We start from the raw sequence: 24341 nt of genomic DNA on the forward strand, positions 1-24341 counted from the left end.
TCTCTGGGGCTTTTCTAACTTCTCCCTTCCCCACACCCAGCTCCATAGGAGGCAGGAGAGGGGCTGGGGATGGAAGAGGATGTCAATCCTCTACTTGGTCTTAATAACAAATAAATAATAATAAATAATTTGTAAATAATAAATCACCTCTATCCACAACTCCACATCGCATCGGCTTCTACGTGGACTCAGGGTAGTCATTGCCGCATCTGGTTTTGCAAAGTACTAGGTGCCCTAAGGCAGTGGCTCCCGACCTATGGGTCACAACCCCCTTGGCAAAACTCTATCTTGTAAAAAATATTGGCATTGCAATTCCTAACAGTAGCAAAATTACAGTTAGGAAGTAGCAACAAAAATAATTTTATGGTTGGTCAAGGGAGAAAGTCACCAAAACATGAGGAACTGTATTGAAGGGTCGCAGCAGCAGGGAGGTTGAGAACCACTGTCCTAAGGTATGCTGCCGTGAGGAAAGCAAAAATGGGCTTAGGAGGGGTTTCTGTTGTACTGAGGGAGGGAAATCTGGGACAGTCTAAGTTCTGCAGCCCTCAGCCCTGCCTCCTGAACCCCCAGCAAAGGGAAGAGCTGAGAATCACCAGCAGGATTTGGAAAAAGCTCGCGGCCTGAGGTTTGCCAGAGCTGAGCACTTTGGACAATAAGCAATCATTCCTAGTATTCTCTCTGGGGACTGGATGGCCCTGGCTTGTGCTCCTGTGACAATCATTAAAGCTTCTGAGGTACGAACTCCGCAGAGAGAATTCCCATCCAGACCCTCAAATGCTAACCCAGCCATCTCTGAGTGAGATTAAGTGCACATACTATCATTTACAGTTTACTGGATTTGAGTAAAGGTGATCGAGCCATGTAAAAGAACATAGAACAAAAGACATGGGTTAATGTAAGTTATAAGAGCTAGCTACAAGCAAACCTAAACTATTGACCCATCTTTTATAATTAATAAGTCTCTATGTGGTTATTGGGGAGCTGACTGGTGGACAGAAAAACCTGCCTATAGGCATCCTCCTGCCTCTGCCTCCCAAGTGCTGGGATTAAAGGTGTGCGCCACTGAGTCTCGCTCATTTAATTGTCTTTAAAGGAAGAAAACATTTATAAAATCATAGTTGACATTCGGCAAGCTGCTTCTCTGTGCTTCCATCTCCTCCCCTGGAACTCGCAGCAGGCCTCCCAAGTGACAGTGGTTGATGGTAAATGGTTGGCAGGGAATAGCAGGTGACGGGTAGGATGGCCACCACGTGGTGCACGTTAGCTTTGCCCTCACCTAGAAGGCTTTGTGAAGGGAAGACCGTCCACTCAGGCACACAGCTGAGGTCGCGAATGAGAAACATCCTGGATAACTAGATAAAATGGGTGGAGTGTTGCTTTACAGAGCCCCCAAGAAACGAAGAGGCTCTGGGGGTCACAAGCTCCCTCTGTGACTTGAGCAATTACTTTGGGTCTCCTGAATGGGAGTCTCCATGGGACCTCAGAGTTGCCTTCCACTCCAACATGACATGAAAGTACTAAGTCACACAGTCCCTTTGAGGCCCAAAGAATGACCCCTGGGGTTACTCAGAGCTCCCTCACGATGCCATGAACTCCCTTGCCTCATGAACCAGCCCAGCTTCCCAGGGTACCATCGGGCACGCTGATGAAGCTAATCCATCAATAACAACTATTAAAAGAAATAACCCTGCATTCTGGTCACCCTCAGCCACTCAGCAGTAGAGGGGCAGTGCCCTAACAGGAAGGAAGAAGCCAGAGTATAGGCCACAGAGAACAACATCTCTGGGGGTCTCTTTGAGGGACTCCTAAATGGGTCACAAGAGCCCCACCCTAAATTGAGGGCAAGTCCCAGGAATTGGGTCTCTAGTGAGAGAAACATGGAGCCCCTTGGCACCAAAGCTCCGAAATCACTCTGGTAAACAAGTAAACGAAAAGCTCCCAGGGCTCCAGGCAGAGTGTGGCCAGTATCAGAGTTCCACAATACCAAAAATAACTGCATTTGCAACAAAGAGATCATGAAGGATTATTTTGAAAACAACTCCCTCCGTGAAGAATTGTGTTGGGATTTTGATGGGGATTGCATTGAATCTATAGATTGCTTTTGGTAGGATTGCCATTTTTACTATGTTGATCCACAAGGATGACCCCAGCTAAAACCCTAAGCAATAGAAGAGAGGGTGCCAGAACTGGCCTTGCCCTGTAGTCAAACTGATGATTATCTTAAATATCACCATAGAACCTTCATCCAGCAACTGATGGAAACAGAGGCAGAGACCCACATCGGAGCACTGGACTGAGCTTCCAGGGTGCAGCTGAAGAGTGGGAGGAATGAGAATGTGAACAAAGAGGTCAAGACCATGATGGGTTCACCCACTGAAACAGTCTACCTGAGCTAGTGGGAACTCACCAACTCCAGCTGGACTGGGAAGGGACAAGCATAGGTCCAAACTAGTCCCTCTGAATGTGGTTGACAGTTGTGTGGCTGGGGCAGACTGAGGGGCCACTGGCAGTGGCACTGGGATTTATCTCTACTGCATGTACTGGCTTTTCGGGATCCTAGTCTCTAATCAGAACTCTTCCCCAGGATCTTGTCAAGCTGCCTCATTCTTTATCTGAAAGGATATGTGCTCGAGCCTGCCTGCAGAATGGTTCTCACTCAAAAAAAGAAATCAAAGAAGCAGATCCAAAAGGAAACCGGCAAGAGACACCTGGCGGAGCTTGCAGCCTCAAATGCTGCCTCCACCTCTGGCCTCCTGCCATTTGGTTTTGGAGGCTGCCAAAGAACGTTGCTTAATACAGCGTTATTGCCAGGTGTGGGTATCGCTTGCCCATTGGGAAGTAGGTGATTCCCTGTGTGTTTGCTCAAGTCCCTTGACTTTTGCCCTCTAGCATCTTACAGCAGGAGTGGGCTGGGGCCACCTGGGACCACCCCTGACCCTCAAGCATAAGCCTGGAGTAGCATCTGCTCTGGATGTCCACAGACGTCTTTGATTGATTTGCTAAAAGGTGTGTGTGTGTGTGTGTGTGTGTGTGTGTGTACTCACACGCATGCACGCACGCGTGTGTTGGGCACTGTTTTGCTGTGAGCTCACTCTGGATTCTTGGTGTGAGAATGTTCTCCTCATTCTTGTCTTCTTTCTAGTTTCATAGAGGGTGCCCTGTGCTATACACAGGGCCCTGGACTTAGAGGAATCTATGTGCTTGGTTTAATGCTATGCTGTCACCATTTTGAAATTCATGGTCCTTTAGAACAAGAGACCCTATATTTTTTTAATTTTTTTTTAATTTATTTATTTATTAAAGATTTCTGCCTCTTCCCCGCCACCGCCTCCTATTTCCCACCCCCTCCCCCGATCAAGTTCCCCTCTCTCATCAGCTCGAAGAGCAATCAGGGTTCCCTGACCTGTGGGAAGTCCAAGGACCACCCACCTCCATCCAGGTCTAGTAAGGTGAGCATCCAAACTGCCTAGGTTCCCCCAAATCCAGTATGTGCAGTAGGATCAAAAACCCATTGCCATTGTTCTTGAATTCTCAGTAGTCCTCATTGTCCGCTATGTTCAGCAAGTCCAGTTTTATTGTGCACAAGACCCCACAAATTACATACCTAATGCTGCCTCCTTGCAGCCCCTTGTGGTGGGATTTGTGATGCCAATGAACTCTCCAACTCCCTAAATCCCCTGCCCTCTTCTGGTATCTTCCTTATTCTTCAACATCCTTTCCCCTCCCTAAGATCTCCTTTCCTTCCACCCCCATAGGGGACTTTTCTCCTGGAGGACGCCAGTCCTTGTGACCTCTTCCAAACCACCCATGGCAGACAACAGCTGTTTTATTACGCTCCATCTGACTTTACATCAAACCAGAGCTGGGATTCACTTTATTTAGAACAATGCCAAAAGCAGCAGCTTTCTTTTTTCTCCTACTCAACACTTAAATTCTGTGATTTGACCTCAAATCTCCCTCCAGATGGAACTTCCAGGGGAAAGTGCAGCCTGGGCCTCTCTGTAGGGAGATACTGAAAACTCCCTCTGCTTTGGGGCTGAACAGAAAAAGCCAAGCACCGGAGAGTCTGCCGTGGATCTAGAATGGAGATCGGGGTCCAGCAAACTGGTGGGCAGCCTGTGGTCGTGGGAACCGCCTGCCCCCTCAACTGGTGAAGGCATCTGCTTGTGTGGTTCTAGCTACTTCTGGGGAAAAGGTGGGCTCTGGCCCTCACATCTTCCCCCAAGGGAGGGAGAACACTGGACGGCAACTGTCAAAACTAGACATTATCCAAGACTTCTCGCCCATCCTGTTCAACTTGAATTTAAAAAAAAAAGTGGAGGAGAGAGGCGCTGACCAGAGAAATGGATGTACAGTTGACCCGGAGTCCACGTGTGGCCAAGGAGTTTATTTCTGGAGCATGGTAACAGCTGTGCCATCAGGGACGGTCCTCATATGCTTTTCACCTGTGTGTTTGTGTCGCAAAGACATACGAAGACTTTGGAAAATTTCCAAATACTTGTGTTGGGGTTCCCCCTAACACACACTTTTTTCTCCCCTTGTACCTGTTTTAACCACAGTCAACCAAACAAAAAAAGCTTTACAGCCTACTAAAACTCAGAAGTTGTCCTCAGAGGAAGCAGGTAAATATTTCCAACTGTAAATTTGCATTGATAAGCAGCAGGAAACAGGGCCTGGGAACCAAACAGCGGCTCTAACACTGGTGAGCCTGTCTTGTGGAAAGGAAACACACACACACACGCACACACGCGCACACACACGGAGAAAAAGTCTAGATGACCTAGAAAGAGTAGACCCTCTTCAGGACAGGAGCCTCAAAAATCAAAAGTATCCCTTGAGAGCAGTGTCAGCTTTGAAAAGGGGCAAGGAACAGATCTACAAGAAGCCATGCTAAGAATGTGGTTTCAGTAGAGGGAGAACTTGCAGGAAGTCACATGGCTGCCCTGGTACCAAGGAGTCGTGTTTACCATAAACCCCGCAACAGCATTCTCCCTGAGGCGTATCTTTCTTTGCTGTGCCAACAACAAGGCGACCTCTTTAAAAAGTGGCGATTCCCCAGTGCACCAACCACACCGCAGGGACTCGGAAGTGTTTCAGACAGATGCCATTGGCAGGCTCTTCCTAATCTCCCTGGCAAGCTGAAATAGCATGAACAACCTGGCAGGCTACCCTGTAACCGGAATATGTGAGTGCTGCCTAGAGATGCCAGGATCCCTAAGAATGCTGGGTCCATGCTCCGCATCGCTGTCTCCTCTCGTGCCCCCTGCAAATGGATGAGTTTCTTCTCCCCCAAACCCAGAGCCAAGGTTGTCTAGAAGACACAACCAAATAAAAGTTACTATAACCTCCACCAGAACCCAACTCTATGCCACCCCTGCTGGAGGCTGTTGTGTTGTTGGAGTGGCAGGCAGACTGAACTCTTAATTCCGAAATGTGTGATTTACAAGTTTGCTTTTGTAGATTCACCACAAGGGAAGGCCGATTAAAAAAAACAAGCCGTGTGTGGTAGCGCATGCCTTTGATCCCAGCACTCAGGAGGCAGAGGCAGGTGGGTCTGAAAGACAAAGCGAGTTCTAAAACAACCAGGGCTATGCAGAGAAACCCTATCTTGAAAAACAAGCAAACGAAACAGGCTGATTCTTGAGCAAGGCTCTGTGTGTGTGTGTGTGTGCGTGTGTGTGTGTGTGTGTGTGTGTGTTATTGCATGTACAAATGGCGCAAAGGACGGGTGAGAAGACCCTTAGGATCAAGTACTGTCGGGACACTCACAACACCTCACAGCCCCACAGTAAAAATGTACAGAAGCCTGGGTTCCCTTATGAGTGAGCTTAGCAATAGTGGCATGAAACCCCAGGCATCAACCCCTTCCTTCCCATGTCACACGAATACATTTTAAAACATTATTTGATACCACAAAAGTCAAGATTGTCTATGAGTCTTTTTCAAACTTTCAACCAGGACCCACATTCTCATGGCTTCCTAGAGTCTTAAACACACACACACAAATAAACACACACACTCTTACACAGCAAGAGTTTGGATCAAACTCAGCTCAATTACTTGGGCATCCTTTTTGATTTGCAGTGATGGCCCACTGAAACATTTTGTGGTTGGCACTCAGAGCCAGACACGGATGTGTTCTGAACATATCAGAAATCGTCTGTCCACTCAGCAGGCCCTGGGAGCAACACTGAGATCCCCATGGGTATCCACCACCGAGGATGAGAAGGAAGTCTCCTGCTGACAGGGTCCAAAAACAGTGACTTAGATCCAGGTTGGCAACCGTCTTGTATCCCACAATTCAAGTTGCAAGTCAAGACTCTTTGCAAAGTTGTGAACCTATCCCTTAAGGGTCCCCCAATCGCTCACCAGGCCCTTGGGATCTCTGCCGGAGGGTGAGCAGAGCCAGATTGGAGAGGGCAGAATCCGAGGCCATCCCCCGGTCCTCTTGATCAGCTGGGAAGACACTGCAGAAAGCAGTGCGTGCTCCCCCACCATTGACTGCTGGCTGCGCTGATCCCGAAGGTTCTCTAAAGGTGTCCTCACCCCAAGCAGACTTGGCCCAGGCCGAGTGACCCAGATAAAGGTAGGAGCTGGGTAAGAGGGTCCATGGATCTTCCAGAGGTCTGCGCTGGGGAGGCAAATCACTGTGCATGTCCCTGGAAAGGCGTCGATCTGGCGGTTGGACCTGAGGGCAGTTTGGTGACCCAGAATCACCCGAGGAGAGAGCGCTGTTCGGAGTCCCGAGGCATCGCAGACCCGGCGACCTTGGTGTGGCAGCGCTGCCTGCGCGAGGAGTTGTCAAGGCCCAGGACGTGGGCATCCAGTCTGGCTCAAGCGTCTTGGACGCGACGCCGCCGCTAGTCGGGGTTTCGCTGAAGGTCAGCCGCGAGAGGCTCCGGCTCAGGGAGACCAGGGTCGCGGGCTGCGGTGGCGGTGGGAGGCTGTGTGCACTGGGCTCCCGGAGAAGCGGCCTGGCTGCAGCGGGGCTGCTCCGGACGCTCAGTGGCCGCTGCTCCTCGGCGCCACCGCCCGGCCAAGTCCGCGTCTTGGCGCGGAGTTCGTCGGCCACCGGCAGCTGAGCATGGTGTGGCCTCTCGGGGTGGTAGAATCTGCACTTGACCCCATAGGTGCATTTCTTGCCTAGAAATGGTACAGGGTGGAGAGGGCGCGGGATGAGACCTGGGATGAGCAGAGGCTTCCAATACCTGGCCAAATACCCTTCCCCGGGCCGCTGCCTCCCCTGCCTTCCGCCCCGTGAAAAGACCACAGATTTGGAAGGTGACCCAGGTGGCAAGGGTTCTAGGATGGATAGGAGAGCGTGCTCAGAGCTCCAGGACCCCCAAGGCCAGCAGAGTAAGTCTCCATCCAGGCACTTCCTTTAAGCAGAGTCTGAAGTCAAAAGAGTCTGGTCACCCTTAGTCTCCTCTGCCCCAGAGACAAGGCTGACCTTCGGGATGGAGCCCGCAGTAGAGATGCTGATGGTACAAGATCATGTCTCCAGAAATGCCTGTTTTCACTAATGGCCACATCCAACCCTGCCTAACCATTGCCTTCTCTCTATACCTGTTCTAACCGGGATGAACAAACGACCAAATAATTGACCATTTAAAACCCAACACTTCACAGAGTGAACCTCAACAATTTGGGCCAGCCTGGAAGGATAGTTACATTAATTCTAACGAGAAGTGATTTCGAATGTCACCCGTGTCTTAATGAACTTCTTTAAGCACAAAGGCCAGGAGCATTTAAATAACTTAACAAAGCAAGTTAATCAAAGAACTAGGTAGACCGCTAGGATGAAACCCTTAACTCTGGATCGATAGCATGGACCAAGTTGGTGAGGTTGGAGGTGGAGGGGGCAGGATGAAAACATGTGCCAGGGATGGGAAGGGCTGAGAACAAGAGCTGAGGGAAGGGCTGAGAACAAGAGCTGGAGCATGCATGGTCTGCCCCTCCCCCTGCAAGTGTGGCTCTACCTCCAGCCTTCATGGCTATCAGTTCATCCTTAGAGCTGTTGGCAAGCTACCATCCAGAAATGTTAGGCTTGCCGGGCAGTGGTGGTGCATGCCTTTAATCCCAGCACTTGGAAGGCAGAGGCAGGCAGATCTCTGTGAGTTCGAGACCAGCCTGGTCTACAAGAGCTAGTTCCAGGACAGGCTCTCAAAACCACAAAGAAACCCTGACTCGAAAAAACAACAACAAAAATAAAATTCAGAAATGCTAGGCTTCTCACCAGGGGCAGGTAACTGGTTGAGGGCAGAGCTTGCTTGGGCAGGAACCCAAGTTGCTGTCCTCCAGGCTAGGGCTTCCCGCTGTACCCCTATGCAATCTGTACCAATTCCAAGACAAACACACAACGCCTGGCTGCTACCCACCGTAGGGACAGTGTTGCCAGGATGGCTCTGGGGGCCTTGGCTTCTTGCTTAGGAAATTGCTCAGGGTTGGTCCACGGCGGCCCAGGGGGTCATCAGGAGGCATGAACCTGAAAAATTACCGTAGAGCGGTCACTTCAAGAGTGAATGGGACTTACTTACCACTGGAACCTATGTGGAGGCTCAGGAGAGGAGGCCTTAGCCTTCTGGAGAATACCAGATGGCGTGGACCATGTCCTCAAGAAGATTCGCGTACCACAGCACAACCCTCCCTTCACACCAGCCCTCCCAGCGTGGTACTGGCAGCAGGTTCAGAATCACCTCAGAACTTGTTACATAAATGCAGTCTGAAGCTTTGCACTGTCCCGGTTAGGGAGAATTGGAGTGTGTGTGTGTGTGTGTGTGTGTGTGTGTGTGTGTGTTGCCATTGTTGTGTTTTAGGAATCTAAATATTAACAACTTCCTAGGTGTTTTTTATGCAGGATGAGAAAAGCTTAACTGCTAGGACTTCCCACCTCACAAAAGCCTAACAAAGTTCTTTCATTAACAGACCGCTCCCAGGAGGCTTGGGAACTGTGTGAACACCTTGGAGGCTTAGGTCTTGTGATGTTCATCTGAACTGTCAGTTTGATGATAATAACCCGGGGGACGGCCCCTGGGCATGCCTGTGAGAGGGTATCTCTATCAGGCTAAATGAGGTGGGAAGATGTACCCCTTGTAGGCAGTGCCATTCCCTAAGCTGGGGTCCTCGACTAGGTAAAGAGAGGACAAGGTGGACTGAGCCTATGCAGTCACGGCTCTGTTCCTCGACTGCAGAAGCTGCTTCAGGTTCCTGCCGCTGTGACTTGCTCACTATGAAGGGTTGTAACCCAGAACCAGGAATCAAAATATGCCCGTAAGTTGTTTTTATCAGGCAGGGTATTTTATCAAAGCAACAGACCAAGAAATCCCTTCCACCCACTCGCCTTACACCAGGCCTCTCAACTCTGGCATATGCAAATGAAGGGTCAATATTGACCATCTAAAATACCAGCAGGTAAGCCGAATGAGGCACAGACCCCTGCTCACAGCACCTCTGCCAGGTCCAGCCCCGCCCTTTGCAAACTCTGGGTATGAAGGAACCTCTGGGCTTGGCCTCAGCTTCGGGGGTTGCCCTGCCTCTGCACACATGGTCCTCTGATGCCCGTCTGGCTCCTGCCTGCTCCTCCTCTCTGGCAAAGAGCCTCATCACAGAAGGGGATGGGTGTTCCAGATGTTTGGGGCAAAAAAAGAAATGCTGCAAAAGCTGGGCATTAGTCACTGTAACCCCATTCTCGGGGAGGCTGAAGCAGGAGGATTGAAAGTTCGAGCCAGCCTGAGTAACTTAATAACATTTACAAAAGGGTCTCCAATGTGCCTTTGATAGGGTACTTGCCAAGTATATGCACAAAGCCTTGGGTCCAGCACCACAAAAGCAAAATGCTTCTGAAAGTAAGTAAGTAAATAAAAACCAAAAATCCTCCCATTTACTAAGATCCTGTATTTCTTATCAATCCTTTTGTTTCCAGGAGCCCCTTTCAATTCATACAAAAGTTCTAGAGGAGGGTTAAAAGGGGAGATGTCTTTGCCATCACCCACAAGTTGAGCGAGTCCCATCCTGCAGAGAACTGAGTGATCCCTGACCCAGTGCGGACTCCAGGGCTCAGCTCCAGCCACACAGCTGGCTTCTTCTCGGAGCTGGAATCTGGCCAAGAATCTGAGGAACTGCCCACTGCAGTTATTAAAAGTTCTCAAAGGCATTACCTTCCCCCCCCCCCGCCCGCACCCTCTCTCTCTCTCTCTCTCTCTCTCTCTCTCTCTCTCTGGAGCAAGAGCTGTGCCAAGAGGGCCCTGTGGACATGCCTGGGGCACTGAGGCAGGCGCCCTCACTCACAGGCAGTCAGGCCCTGACTTCTGACCCTCCACCCCCTTAGCAGAGGGCCAGGCATTAGAAGTACTTGGCCAGGGCCTCTGGTTGTCACCAGGCCAGAGGCAGCCATGACCTGTCAACCCACAGCGAGGATTTCTAGCTTGACAGATTCATCTAGACCAAAGCTGAACAGAGGAAACCCACGAGATGGAAAAGACCATGGGGGTTACCGCAGGGCAGTTGCTGAAGCAGCTATCCTGGTACCCAGAAGGGCATCTCTTCTTGGGTTCAGGATCAGGTGGCAGTGCAGGGTGGAGGCATGCCAGACCTGTTCCCTGGAATAACTGCAACTCCTTATAGGATACAGTTGTTTGTAATCATCACACCACTTCAGCAGGGCCTCTGAGGAAACCACTGTGAATGGCCCAAAGCCTTAGCTTTTTCCCTGCCCTGCACCATCTCTCTTGGCCTTTGGGGTCAGGCTCTGTCCTCTTCTGGGCTAGTGAACCTGGAGTGCCTCTTCTCTCCTCTCATCTGCTCTTCGCCTGGCCCATAGTCATGCATTCATTCCTTCGCGGACTCCTCCACCCCCGTGTCACTGGTAAGTGTGTGTCTCCTATGTGCCAAGCGTGCTGGGAACATGGCGACTCAGTGGGCAATCTGGGTTATTATGGAGTCAGAGAGTTTGCTCAAAGGCCAGTCAGAAGTCCCAGAGCAAGAGTTGATGGACTGCCGCCTAGGAGGGCTGGGGTTGTAGCCCAGATGGTAGAATCTATGTGTAGGATACATAAAGCCCTGCATTGGTTCGATCCTCAGCATGGTATGAACTGGGCACGGTGCCCACGTCTATAATTGCGATACTCGGGAGATGGAGGCAGGAGGACCAGAAGTTCAAGGTTACCCTTAACTACTGAGTTTGAAGCCAGCCTGAGATATAGAAGAGTGTCTTCGATCAGTATTCTTTAAAGTTTATTTGTATTATTTTTAATCATGTGTAGGTATATATGTCTGCATGTAAGTCTATATATGCGAGTGTAGGTGCATTTGGAAGCCAGGGGTACTGGGTTCCCCGGAGCCCGAGTTATAGACGGTTGTGAGCTGGCTGAGATGGGTGCTAAGAACCGAACTCTGGTCCCCTGGAAAAGCAGCAAGTGTTCTTAACCCCTGAGTCATCTTCCCAGCCCCAGTAAACATTTTTAAAAAGACAAAAACTTGAAAGAAAATACAAAAAAAAAAAAGTTGAAATCCCCCTTCCATGATAACTTTTTTCTAATTTCAATTTCTAGATTTATTTTTCTTTTATGTATATGGGTGTTTTGTCTCTCTATCTCTATCTCTGTGTGTGAGTGTGTGTGTGTGTGTGTGTGTGTGAGAGAGAGAGAGAGAGAGAGAGAGAGAGAGAGAGAGTGTGTATGTGTGCCACATGTATGCCTGGTACCTGTGGGATCCAAAAATGGGCATCAGATCCCCTAGAACTGCAGTTATGGATGTCTGCAAGCCACCACGTCGGTGCTGGGACTCAAACCTGGGTTCTCTGCAAGAGCAGCAGTGCCCTTGACCACTGAGTTGTCTCTGCAGCCTCGCCTTTCATGATGACTATCTTATGGACTTTACTTGGACAGAAAATGGAGTTTGTGATGTGCTAAACACACTGGCCCACCTGCTGGGACAGCCTCGCAGGGAGTCAGTTCAATGGGCCGTGAAAACCAAATGGTCGCAGGCAGAACTGCTTTCAGGGAAACCAGTCACAGAATAGAGGGGATACGAGGGACAGAGATGGCCCCTGGCCTGCAGGGGCCTGGTTCCGGCAAGCAGGCTTCCATTCCTTACCTGTCATTCACAAAGGAGAACATGAGCAGTCGCTGCTCGATGAACCATTTCCACTCTGGGTTTTCACTCTGCAGGTCCCGGTAGTTGTCGTTGGAGACAATGATGCCGTCCTTCTCGTAGGCCACCTTCACAATGTAGCGGTCATCGTAGCACACGACTCGCTTGCCGTTGACCTTGCGGGACGGGGTGTACACCAACACAGCTTGCCGTTCCAGCTCTTCCAGCACGTGCTGCTCTGAGGCCACAGGTGGAGACTTGAGTCGGGGCTCCAGAGAAGGGCGCGCCTCCCAACCCAGGAACGCCCCCCCAAAGCATCTGCCTCCGTACCCGGCTACAGACAATCAGACCTGGGCAGGTTTGAAGGGACTATTACCGTCTAGATAGTTTCTTCCTATAAAGTCTAGACTGGTCTCAACTTCACAATCCTCCCCCTTCTGCCTCCTGAGTTTTGGGATTATCGCCTGCACCACCAAGGCTCTTTAATGCCTATAATCCCGGCATTGGGAAGTAGAAGCAGAGGGACAAGGAGTGCGGGGTTACATAAGCCCCGGCCTCAAACAACACAGTTCGGCAAAAGTGCATAGTACACCTAAGCTACTTGTGATAAACACCACGGCGAACTCGGTGAACTTTGAGAATGAGGTGCGCCAGGCCTGGAAAGTCCCTGCTGCCCATCCCAATCCAAAAGCCTCACTTCACTTCCCCTTGAGATAATGTGTCATAAAACAGTGTTGACAGTCCCCTTGCTTTTATTTTCACAAGTACACAGATGAGGATCATTTTCAGAGTGGCTCTGCCTTGGACTTTACCCAATGAACCTACCCACACTCATTTACCAGTTTCTTTTCCCGGTTACCGTATGGTGACATGGTCTGGCTGTGCCCACGTTGGCTACTGTCACCAAGTGAGTCTCTGGCATGTACATCCGGGGAACCCCCTGGGGGGTAGCTCTCTAAAATATTTTGGGGCTTGCCAGGTATAACATGGTCCCTTACAGGGGGTTATTTTGCATTTATTTCTGGTTATTAAAGGAACTGAGCATCTTTGTCTATTTTTACTGTTTTCTTCTATAAAAGGCTTATTTGTGATCCTGGAGAGATGGCTCAGAGGTTAAGAGCCCTGGCTGTTCTTCCAGAGGACCCTTGTTCAATTCCCAGCACTTGCATGGCAGCTCACAGCTGTCTTTAACACCAGTTCCAGAGGATGTGAGGCACTCACACAGACATACATATGTGCATACTTTAAAATAAATCTTTAAAAAAGGCTTATTTATGAAATAGCTCATCTTTCTGTAGGTTCTTGTCCTTGCTTCATTCATTTGGAGATGAACCCCTTCAGCAGTAAAATGTAAGCTATAGGGTTGAAGATGTGACCAGTCTGGCCAAGTGTCTCCCTGTGATGCAGGAAGCCTGGGTTTCAACCCCATCACCCCATAAAATAGGCCTGCATTGCCCGCCCTTAGCCCTGGAAGGAGAAGCAGGCAGGTCAGACGTTTAAGAAGGTAGATCTTGCTACAGTCCAGACTCTTCTCTCTGTTCTCTCGGTCCTGTTCTTGTTTGTTTGTTTTGCTTGCTTGCTTGCTTGCTTGCTTGCTTGCTTGGCTGGTTGGCCGGTTGGTTGGTTAGTTGGTGTTTTGGGTTTTGTTGTTGTTCTTTTTTTTTTTTTGATGCACTGCTATCTGCTTCTGAGCCAAAGCTCCCAACGTGCCCAATTTTATTCATTTTTTTCTGCACAGGACTGACTGTCCCTTTGTGGTTTATTTTAAAATCCCAAGCCAAGTATGTTGGCACACACAGCACTTGGGAGACTAAGGCAGGAGAATCGCCATGGTCTTAGGCTATAAAGTGAGTTTCTGGCCAGCTAGGGCCATATAGCAGGACTCTGTCATTATAGATAAATATATAGAGGTCAGAGAACAACCCTTGAAGACAGAAATCCGAGAAAACCGTACTGACTCTACAGTGTGGAGGGAGTCGCAGCCCAGCAAATGCCTGGAAAGCCAAGCAGAGGTGGGAACAGCCCTCCCTGGAGGCAGCAAAATGTTCCAGGCAGAGGCAAAGAGCTATTGCTGGGCCTGGGCCTCTTCTTATCCCCCATCGCTGTCTCTGAGAAAAAGAGGAAGGCATGGCTAGCCAGGAGAACGGCCCCAATGTGCTGTTCTCTGGGAAGAAAGCCCTCGTTGTCCTCCCGTTGGTGTGTGTGGGCCCAGCAGCCTTACTTCCTATCTGCCTCAAGGAGATGTGGGAGGAAAACTGTGAATGAATGCCCGGGAAAAACCCTCGTTCTAGGAGAGAAACCCATGGCACTTAAATAGGCGTTTGTCTGATCAGACTGACTCCGGTGAGAGATGCTCGCAGCTAAGCCTGGCAATTCATGAAGCATGAGTGCATGCGTGTATACGTGCACGCTTGTGTGTGTGTGCGCGCACACACACACAAATATAAAAGTAAAATAAATAAATGTGCCTTTTAACCAGGCTTCCCAATAAACAAAAGGGGCTGATAAACAAATCAACAGACTTTAGGGAAGAAAACCTAAGAGCAAGAGAGACTAAAATGAGCAAAGAGAACTAATCTCAGAAAAAATAATACAACTAAGGAAAAAAAAAATAGAAATCAAGGTAATGTTTTAAAAATCTACATTGGCATAGAAATATCCAAGAGGATATGGCATCCATAAGAATAGCAGTTTACTTTAGAAAACAAATAATTAAAAAGAGAAGGGGACGAGAAGCAACTGTAGCCGTGCATGGCATTTAAAACAAACTAAAGGGCTGGAGAGGTGGCTCCATGGGTGGAGTGCTTGTCTAGCACGCATGAACCCCGGGCTTAAGCAGGAGCACCACTAAACCAAGCCTGATGCTGCGTGTCTGTAATCCCAGCACTGTGGAGGCAGGTGTAGAAGGATCAGAAGTTCAAGGTCACTCTCAGCTACTCGGGCATTCAAGGCCAGTGTGGGCTGTGTGAGACAGGACATTCTCTGTCGTCTCTGTCTCTGTCTCTCTCTCTCTCTCTCTCTGTCTCTCTCACACACACACATACACACACACACACACACAGAGACAGAGAGACAGAGACAGAGGAGTGGGGACAGATACCTTTGGCAACTCTTCCAAATAACCCAGGGGTAACCACTCCTGTTGTTGACTTGGCTGGATTGATGGCAGTGAAGGTTTAGCACCCACCTCTGGTATAAGAAAGCAGAATAGAAAACAAGCAAGGCCTGGGGACTTAGCTCTGTAGTGGAGCCCGGGCCTAGCACTTGCAGGCTCTGTGTTCAAGGCTCTGGACAACAAAACAACAAAACTGTTTATCTCCCTCACAGTGTCTGACTAGACTAATTGTAGCTTAGAATATCAACTATGTTAAGAATGAAAATGGGGGTGGGGCTCTTTCATCCGGTCTCCCCAGAGTCACTCTCGGGACACCCCCCGTTCCCTAGAGACTTTTCTCCTGGTGCAGACCCAGGGTCCCCTCAGGTCTTTCTCAATGACCCTCTCAGCCTTCCCTTCCAGCTCCTCTCCACTCCTCTGTGTCAGTACCAACACAGAGAAACATTTTGTACCAGGGACTCCCAGTGGCACACGGGGCTGGATGCAGGTGGGAAGTTTTCACTGTCCTTCCTGTCCTCCACTATGGTCTCTCCAGAATCACTACTGATTCTATAGTCGCCTGAAGACAGGAGTCCCTCTTCCCACACCTTCACTGCCTGGGAACTCCACCTCTTGATGTGCGCCTCAGTGGCCCTGGCTCTGACTTTTCAGTGGAGACTGAAAGCCAGAAAGACCTGGACAGATGTTCTGCAAACTCCACGAGACCACAGAAGGCATCCCAGACCACTATACTCAGCAAAATTATCAATCACAATTGACTAAGAAAGAAAAACATTTTAAGATTACGTACAATTTTAAGCAATTTCTATTTACCAATCTAGATCTATGGAAGGCAATAGGGAAAAAAAAAAACTTCACTCAAAGAGAAAGTTGTTCATACCCAGGAAGATACAAGGAATGAGTAATACCAAAAATGCTAATAAAAAGGGAGGAAACACACAATAACAACAACAAAATAAAAAGAACTAATAAGCATTGCTCATTGATATCTCTCAATATTAATGGGCTCAATTCATCAATATAAGCAGATTAGAAAAAATAAGATCCATATTTCTGCTGTATCTAAGAAACATCAAGGATAGCCATTACCCCTGGGGAAAAGGATGGGAAAAGGTATTCTAAGCAAATGGACCCAAGAAGCTAGCTGGTGCAGTCATTTTAATATCTGACAAAATAAAATTCAAACCAAAAATTACCAGAATAGATAAGCAGGATACTACACATTCGTTAAAGGAAAATCTATCAAGAGGAAATTGCTATTCTAAACATTTAGTCATTAAACTCAGGGCTCCCAAGTTTATAAAAGAAAGACTACTATAGCTCCAATCACAGATTGACCGTCACAGTGATGGTGAGTAGCTTCAATACCCCACACTTGACAACAGACAGGCCATCCTGACAAAACTAAACTGTTAAATAGCATCACAAATAAATGAACCTAGCAGATATCTACAGAACATTTCACCTGAACACGAAGGAATGTATTTTCTTTTCAGCACTCATAAAATGTTCTCCAAAATTAGTCATATACTAGAACACAAAGAAAGTCTCATCAGATACAAGAAAATTGAAATAACACCCTATATCTTATCTGACCACTACAGATTGAAATTGGGCATCAAAAAAACAGAAATAGCAGAAAGTACACAAACTCATGGAAACTGAGCAACTTACTCCTGTGAAAACTGGGTCAAGATAGAAATTGAATGAAAATGAAAACACAGCCCACCCAAACCTATGGGACACAATAAAAGTAGTTCTAAAAGACAAGGTCATAGACTAAGTTCCTATGTAAACAAAACGAAAGAAGCTGGGTGGTGGTGGCGGCGGCGCACGCCTTTAATCCCAGCTCTCTGGAGGCAGAGGCAGGTGGATCTCTGTGAGTTTGAGGCCAGCCTGGTCTACAAGAGCTAGTTCAAGGACAGCTAGGACTGTTACTCGGAGGAAACTGTCTCAAAAAGAAAGAAAGAAAGAAAGAAAGAAAGAAAGAAAGAAAGAAGGAAGGAAGGAACAAAAACCAAACAAACAAACAAAAAACCTGGAGATACCTCATATTAGTAATTTAGTGGCACACTGAAAGTTCTAGAACAACCAGAAAAATATAATACACAAAAAGAGTAAGTGACAAGAAATAAACCTGGGACTGAAATCAATGAAGTAGAAACAAACCACAAAAATACAAAGAATCAATGAAATGGAGCGCTGATTCTGTGAGAAAATCAACCATATTGACAAACCCTGAGTCAAACTAACTAAAAGCCACAGAGAGAAGACCCAAATTAATAAAGGTAGAGATGGAAGTGGAGACATTGCACAGACACAAAAGAAATTCACATAAGGATGTGCTTTAAAAACCTGTACTCCACCAGGCTGGAAAACCAGAGAGAAATGGATGAATTTCTTGGTATACATTGCCTATCAAAGGTAAATCAAGATCCAACATGCAATTTAAACACACCCACTAGTCAAGTGAAATAGAAACAGCATTTTAAAGTCTCCAAACTTAAAAAAGCCCAGGGCCAAATGGACACAGCACAGAATTATTTCAGACCTTCAAAGAATAATTAACACTAATACTCCTCAAATTATTCTGCAAAATAGAAACAGAATGGTCATTGCCAAATTGTTTCTACGAGACAAACTCAAAGCGTTTTCACTGAACTCAGGAATAAAACAAGGGTGTCCACTTTCTCCATACCTACTCAGTATAGTATCTGAAGTCCTAGCTAGAGCAATAAGAGACCGGAAGGAGATCAATGGGATGCACATAGGAAAGGAAGAAATTAAAGTATCTTTATTTGTAGATGATACAATTTTGCACAAAAATGACCATAAAAATCCCACCAAGAAATTTTCTACAGTTGATAAACATCTTTAGCAAAGTAGCAGGTTACAAAATTAGCAAAAGAAATCATTAGTCTTCCTGTATACAAATGGCAGACAGATAAAGAAATCAGGGAAACAATAGCCTTTTATAACAGCCTCAAAAAAAAAATCTTGGGGTAACTAGCCGAACAAGTAAAAAAACATGTATAATAAAAACTTTTAGACATTTAAGCAAGAAATTAAAGAAAACATAGAAAGATCTCATGTTTATGGATCAGTAGGATTAATATTGTAAAAAACGATCATCAAAATATCAAAACAATTCTTCACGGAAATTAAAAGGATAATTTTGGAAACACAAAAACCCCATGGGTAGCTTAAACAACCCTGAATAATAAAAAACCGCTAGAGAGACATCACTATCCCCAATCTCAAATTGTACTACAAAGCTATAGTAATAAAACAACAACAACAAAAACCATGGTATTGTCAATGAAAAGAGACACATTGATCAATGGAACATCATTAAAGAGGCAGGTAAATCCACACACCTATGCACACCTGATTTTTGACAAAGAAGCCAGGCATACACACTGGATGAAACCTATGGTGCTGGCCAAACTGGATGGCTACGTGTACAAAAATCCAAATAGATCCGTACTTATTACTTTACATAAAATTCAACTCCAAATGGATCGAGGACCTCAATAAAAGGCCAGATACTCCGAATCTTATAGAAGAAAAAGTAGAGAATAACCTTGAATTCATTGGCATAGGAAAAGACCTTCTGAAGAGACTACCATTAGCACAGCACCAAGATCAACAATTAATAAATGGGACCTCATGAAACTGAGAATCTTTGCACAGTAAAGGACACCATCATTAGAACAATGTAGCATCCCATCGCATAGAAAAAGATCTTTACTAAATACACATTCAGTAGAGGGTTAGTATCTAAAATATATAAAGAACTAAGAAAAAAATTGAACATCAAGAAAACAACCCAATTTAAAAATGGGGTACAGAACATCTTCTCAGAAGATAAAACTCAAATGGCTGAGAAACACTTGAAATGTTAAACATTTTTAGTCAACAGGGAAATGAAAATCGAAACCACTTTCAAATTTGATCTTACACTCTCAAGAATGGCCAACATCAGCAAAATAAATGACAGCTCATGCTGGTGAGGATGTGGGGTCAAGAGAATACTCATCCATTGCTTGTACAGTCACTATGAAAATCCTTGTGGTAGTTCTTCAGGAAGATGGGAATAGATATACCTTAAGATCCAGGCATACCACTCTTGGGCGTATACGCAAAGGACTCTACATCCTACTACAGAGACACGTGCTCAATCATGTTTGTTGATGCTCTGTTCATAATAGCCAGAAATTGGAAACAGCCTATAGACCATCAGCTGACGCAGTGGTTCTCAGCCTTCCTAACACTGGGACCTCCAACCATAAAATTATTTTGTTGCTACTTCATAGCTGCAATTTTGCTACTGATATGAATTGTGTTGTAAATATCTGATACACAAGATACTTGATATGTGGCCCCTATGAAAGGGTTGCCCGATTTCCCCCCACCTCCGAAAGGGTAGCAACCCACAGGTTGAAAACCACTGAACTGATGAATAGATAAAGAAAACGTGGTACATTTACTCAATAAAATATTATTCATCTGTTAAGAAAAATAAAATTTTAAAATCTACAGGTAAATGGGAAGAGCTAGAAAAAAAATCATCCCGTGTGAGGTAACCCAGACCCAGAAAGACGAACCGTCTGTGTTTTCTCTTATATGTGGATGTTAGCTTTTAAGCTTTCGATATGCATGTTAGTAATCACCGAGGTTCCGTATCCAGTAAGGGGCTAGCAAGGAGAAGAGGACTGGCCAAGGAGGAGGAAGTAGGATATATTTTTATGTAGCGACAAAAGGGAAACTAGGAGGATTAAGTATGTGGGGGACGGGAGAGAAGGGTAAAGGAGGAATATGGAGAGGAGCAGCTAAGACGAAAGCTCATTTGAAAAACCATAGGAAAACATACTGCTGAGAAGCTTCCTAAAATACACACATACATAAAAAGGATCTAATTGGAGTCACCAAATAATAGCAATGCCCCAACTAGACATCTTATGCCACCAAGTAAAATCCCCAGTGCCGGGAGTTTTTGTTTTTATTTTGTTGAGTCATTGGCCGAAGGGCTCCTTGGAAACCCCCAAACACCGGAGGTCATTGCCAAAGCTATTGGTTCTCTCCATAAATTGATGGTGCCACTCTCCTGCTGAAGATGCTACTTATTTGCGTCATCCAACAGGAGAAATCGAGCTGGTGCCTAACCGGAAGCTTCTCCTCTACTGACTAGCATTCATGATACTAGAAGGTATTCTTTTGTTGTTGTTTTTTTTTTTTTTTTTTTTTTTTTTTTTTTTGAGTCAGGGTTTCTCTGTGTAGTCCTGGCTGTCCTGGAACTCACTCTGAAGACCAGGCCGACCTCGAACTCACAGAGATCCGCCTGCCTCTGCCTCCCTGGTGCTGAGATTAAGGGTGTGTGCCACCACCGCCCGACCCTAGAAGGTACTCTTAATGTCCCCCAGCTACAAGCCTTACAGCCTACAACAGTGACCTGCCTGTAAGTGGAAACAACAGAGGCACAACTTCGCGGGAGTAGCCAGCCACTTTCTGATGGGATTTAAGGGTGACTCTGGGAGACACTGCCGAAGCGGAGAAGAAGCTCCAATTAGACAGGGCATGGGCCTACGGGGAAGCCTGCGACTATTCTTCTGCTAAGGGAACACGGCAGTAAAATGGATTCCAATGAGCTACTGCTGCGCTCCCAGATCGGGTCACCACGCAAGTTGCACAAGAGGATCTTCTTCTTGCAGAAGATGGGAATGAACAGAGACCCTCAGCTGGACCAAGAACGGAAAGTCAGACTTCAGAGCACTCAGTCTGAAGTAGTATGTCTTCACCGAACTCCTCCCCAAGGCTCCTGGGTCCAAGCTAAAGACGTACAAAGATTCCAGGAGGAAACCTGTCTTCTAGGCACAACAGGACCGGTGCCTGTATGAACTCATGGAGACCGTGGCAGCACACACAAGACCCACAGGTTCAAGCCAGATGCTACCTGTCCCAGGACTGAGACCGGAAAGTGGACACAGGCTCCCACCCCCAACCAGGAAGTTATCTGCCAATGATAGCAGCTGGAAGAGGAAAATCAGTTTCCCCAACAGACACCTCAGGGCAAGACCCACGTCCAGAAGTGGTTGACTAATGGCAAAATAAACACAGTGTTATTTTGTGGGCTTTTTAATTTTGCTATGTTTGGGCCCTTTTTTATGTTATTGGTATTTTGCTTGTTTATTTTGATTTTCATTTTTGTATATGTGGGTTGCTGCTTCTTTTTTGGTCATTTTTTTCTCTTTGGTTTTTGTTTTTTCTTTCTTTTTGGGTTGGTTTTGTATTGTTTGCTTTTTTGTGGGGTTTTTGGGAAGGGGAGTTGTTCTTGTTTTTCAAGACAGGGTTTTTCTGTGTAACAGTACTGGATGTCCTATAACTTACTTTTTTTTTTTTTTTGGTTTTTTCGAGACAGGGTTTCTCTGTGGCTTTGGAACCTGTCCTGGAACTAGCTCTGTAGACCAGGCTGGTCTCGAACTCCCAGAGATCCGCCTGCCTCTGCCTCCCGAGTGCTGGGATTAAAGGCATGCGCCACCACCGCACGGCCCTGGAACTTACTTTTTAGACAAGGCTGGCCTCGGATTTACAGAGATCCTTCTGCCTCTGCCTCCTGAGTGCGGGGATTAAAGGCATGTGCCACCACCACCAGCTGTCTTGACTTTTTTTGAAAGAGAGAAAGAATAGAAAGTTGGGTAGGTAGTGAGGCAGGGAGGATCTGGGAAGATTTGGGGGAGAAGAAAACATGATATTTCTAGTTTAAAAAAAAAGAAAAGAAAATGGGACTGGGAATCAGAAAAATGGCTCAATGGTTAAACACATGGGCTGTACTTTTACAGAGGACCACAGTAAGTTATGGGTGCCTCAAAACCATTAGTATCTCCAGCTCAAGTAATTCAGCACCCTCTTCAAGCTTTTGAGGGTGCATGCACATGCGCACGCACACACACTATGCATATATTATACATAAATAAAACAAATTAAATAAGATACGTCTGGGACTGTAACCTGGTAGTAATGTACTTATCTAACATGTGCAAAACTCTTGTTTGACTTACAGCACTAAAAGAAAACAAAAACACTAAAAATAATTTCTGGGTCTCCATTTCCATTTCTTTAGGTGAAATTATTGAAGAGGTATTTGACAAACAGTAAATATTACCTGACAGAATGACTGTCTGCAAGAGAGCCTATTAGGTGTGAAGTGTGGATCCGATTTCAGAGGGTTAAATGTTGTAAGACACAATGTTTTACACTATAAATCATTCACAAGAAATGATAAGCAATGTGCTTGTCTACAAATGAGAAAGGAAGAGCTGCAGCTTGTATACTCTACAGGTTTTCATGACATTGCTGCTCTGAGGAAGGGCTGAGAGCTAGGACGCTGGGTGTTCACAGTCAGGAACTTTCGGTGCAGGGAGAAAGACCATTAACCAGTACTAAACAGGTAGCTGACCACCACGGGGGCTGACACTACCACAGGACAGGGTGCGGCATACCTCTGATAGGGGTATCAGATCTTGATGGTTCTTTCCTCCAGGACGGGACAAAAACTTTGATGTAGGTGTGTCCTCTGTCCCTGAACCAGTCCACAGCCAGACGAATTCCCCGGCAAGAGAAGGCTTCCTTATTTCCATGGCTACAATGGAAGACAAAGAAATCTGAGGAGAAACAAAAAGGGACTTTCTCTGGGTCACAGTCTAAAACTGAGAGGGAAATGGGCAAAGAGAATCTTAAACAAGGTCCATTCTTCCCACAGACCACAGCGGCAGGCAGCTTTTGAGGAAAACACAGAGGTTCTCCTCAAAACTCAGGCTCCTCTGGGTGGGAGGGGACGGATTTCAAGGGAAGCTATTAAGAGCCAACATCGAAGAAAAAAAAATAAAAAGAATCGTAAAATACACAAAATCAGCCTTCTGCAGAATTGCACTCCCTTTGAGAGATGATGGCACCGGCTCTACCAAGATTCCCAAGTCCAAGCAAGGGACCAGTGCTCCACAAATCCCACAGAAGACATCAATGCCGCAGAAAAAGAAGGGCTGCGTGAGACCTTGCTGCTTCTTTTAGGCCTCTTAAAAATCATCATCTTAGCCAGGCACCGTGGTATACATCTTTAATCCCAGCACTTAGGAGGCAGAGGAAAGTAATCTCTGTGAGTTTCGGGTCAGCCTGGACTACGTAATGACTTCCAGGCCAGCCAGGGATACACAGTGAGGCTCTGTCTCAAGAAAAAACAAAATTATCTTCCTCAAGTAGGGGATGATGGCATATTCCTTTAATCCTTGTATCTTGGAGGTAGAAACAGGAGGATCAAAAGTCTAAGGTCATCCTTGGCTATACATTGAGGCTAGCTTGAGCTACACAAGACCTTGCTATGGAAGAAAGGGTGTGGGGGTTTATCTTCCTGCATCTTAGGAGGGCTGAGAGATGGAGATATGAGAATATGGCAGACACGGTGTGTGGCTCACAGAGAAGGGTGAGTCAGGCAGGAGGCGTGAGACAAGAAGCTGTAGGGTCATCAAACAGTGGTTAGGTGTGAGCTGCTACGGCTGAGTAAGCGAGAACAGAAAGTGGATTTGGGGGACATTTAGAAGGTGCCAGAGCTCAGGAAGTGACTGAGAAGAAGGTATCAGGCTCTTCCAGGTTCCTTGTGGGCCTTGCATGGACAGGAACTCTGGAAGAGCTCTGAGTAGAGGGAAAGAGCCATTCATAAGTTTGGCATTGGATATAAGTCTTGTGACTATAAAGTCGACATGTTAAGTGAATAGCAAGGGGTCAGAGGGGAGGGCTGAGTAGTAAAGGCTGTAGGTCACCCTTGCTTAACCCAGAGTTGAAACCGCAGTGTGGACAGATTGCCAGAGAGGAAGTTAGAGGTCGTAAACTTAACTTGGAATGAGTTTGGGATGCAGTCGCTGGTTTTAGGCAAGGGGAGGGGGTCTCTTACAAAAGAGACAGAAGGGATCTCTCCAGGGGATAGGAAGACAAACAGCCAGGGGTGCTGCTGTCTGGAAGCCAGGGAAAGAGGCAGCTAAGTGCCCTCTGGAGGACTGGGCTTGGGCTGGATCAATCCAGGTCACTGGTGCTGGAGACAGAGACAAGTGGACGGATCTGGGACAGTGTGAAGGCAAAATCAACA

At 46.8% G+C, this 24341-nt stretch overlaps 1 protein-coding gene across 1 annotated transcript in view; it reads right to left on the reverse strand.

Moving 5' to 3' along the window:
• Nucleotides 1-3477: 3477 nt before the first annotated feature.
• The window catches only part of Zc3h12d (zinc finger CCCH-type containing 12D), a 37771-nt gene continuing 16907 nt past the window's right edge, over nt 3478-24341 (reverse strand). Inside the window, exons 3-6 of the mRNA XM_041680176.1 lie at nt 22705-22844; nt 12094-12328; nt 8379-8485; nt 3478-7143 (exon numbers count right to left, since the gene is read on the reverse strand). Of these exons, the coding sequence (XP_041536110.1) occupies nt 6347-7143; nt 8379-8485; nt 12094-12328; nt 22705-22844 (1279 nt within the window). The 3' untranslated portion in view covers nt 3478-6346. The remainder of the gene's footprint in view (nt 7144-8378; nt 8486-12093; nt 12329-22704; nt 22845-24341) is intronic.

Source organism: Microtus oregoni, unplaced genomic scaffold (assembly GCF_018167655.1).
Source record: "Microtus oregoni isolate MIOR12 unplaced genomic scaffold, Mior012 000033F_ref0000390, whole genome shotgun sequence".
NCBI classification, from domain to species: Eukaryota; Metazoa; Chordata; class Mammalia; order Rodentia; family Cricetidae; genus Microtus; species Microtus oregoni.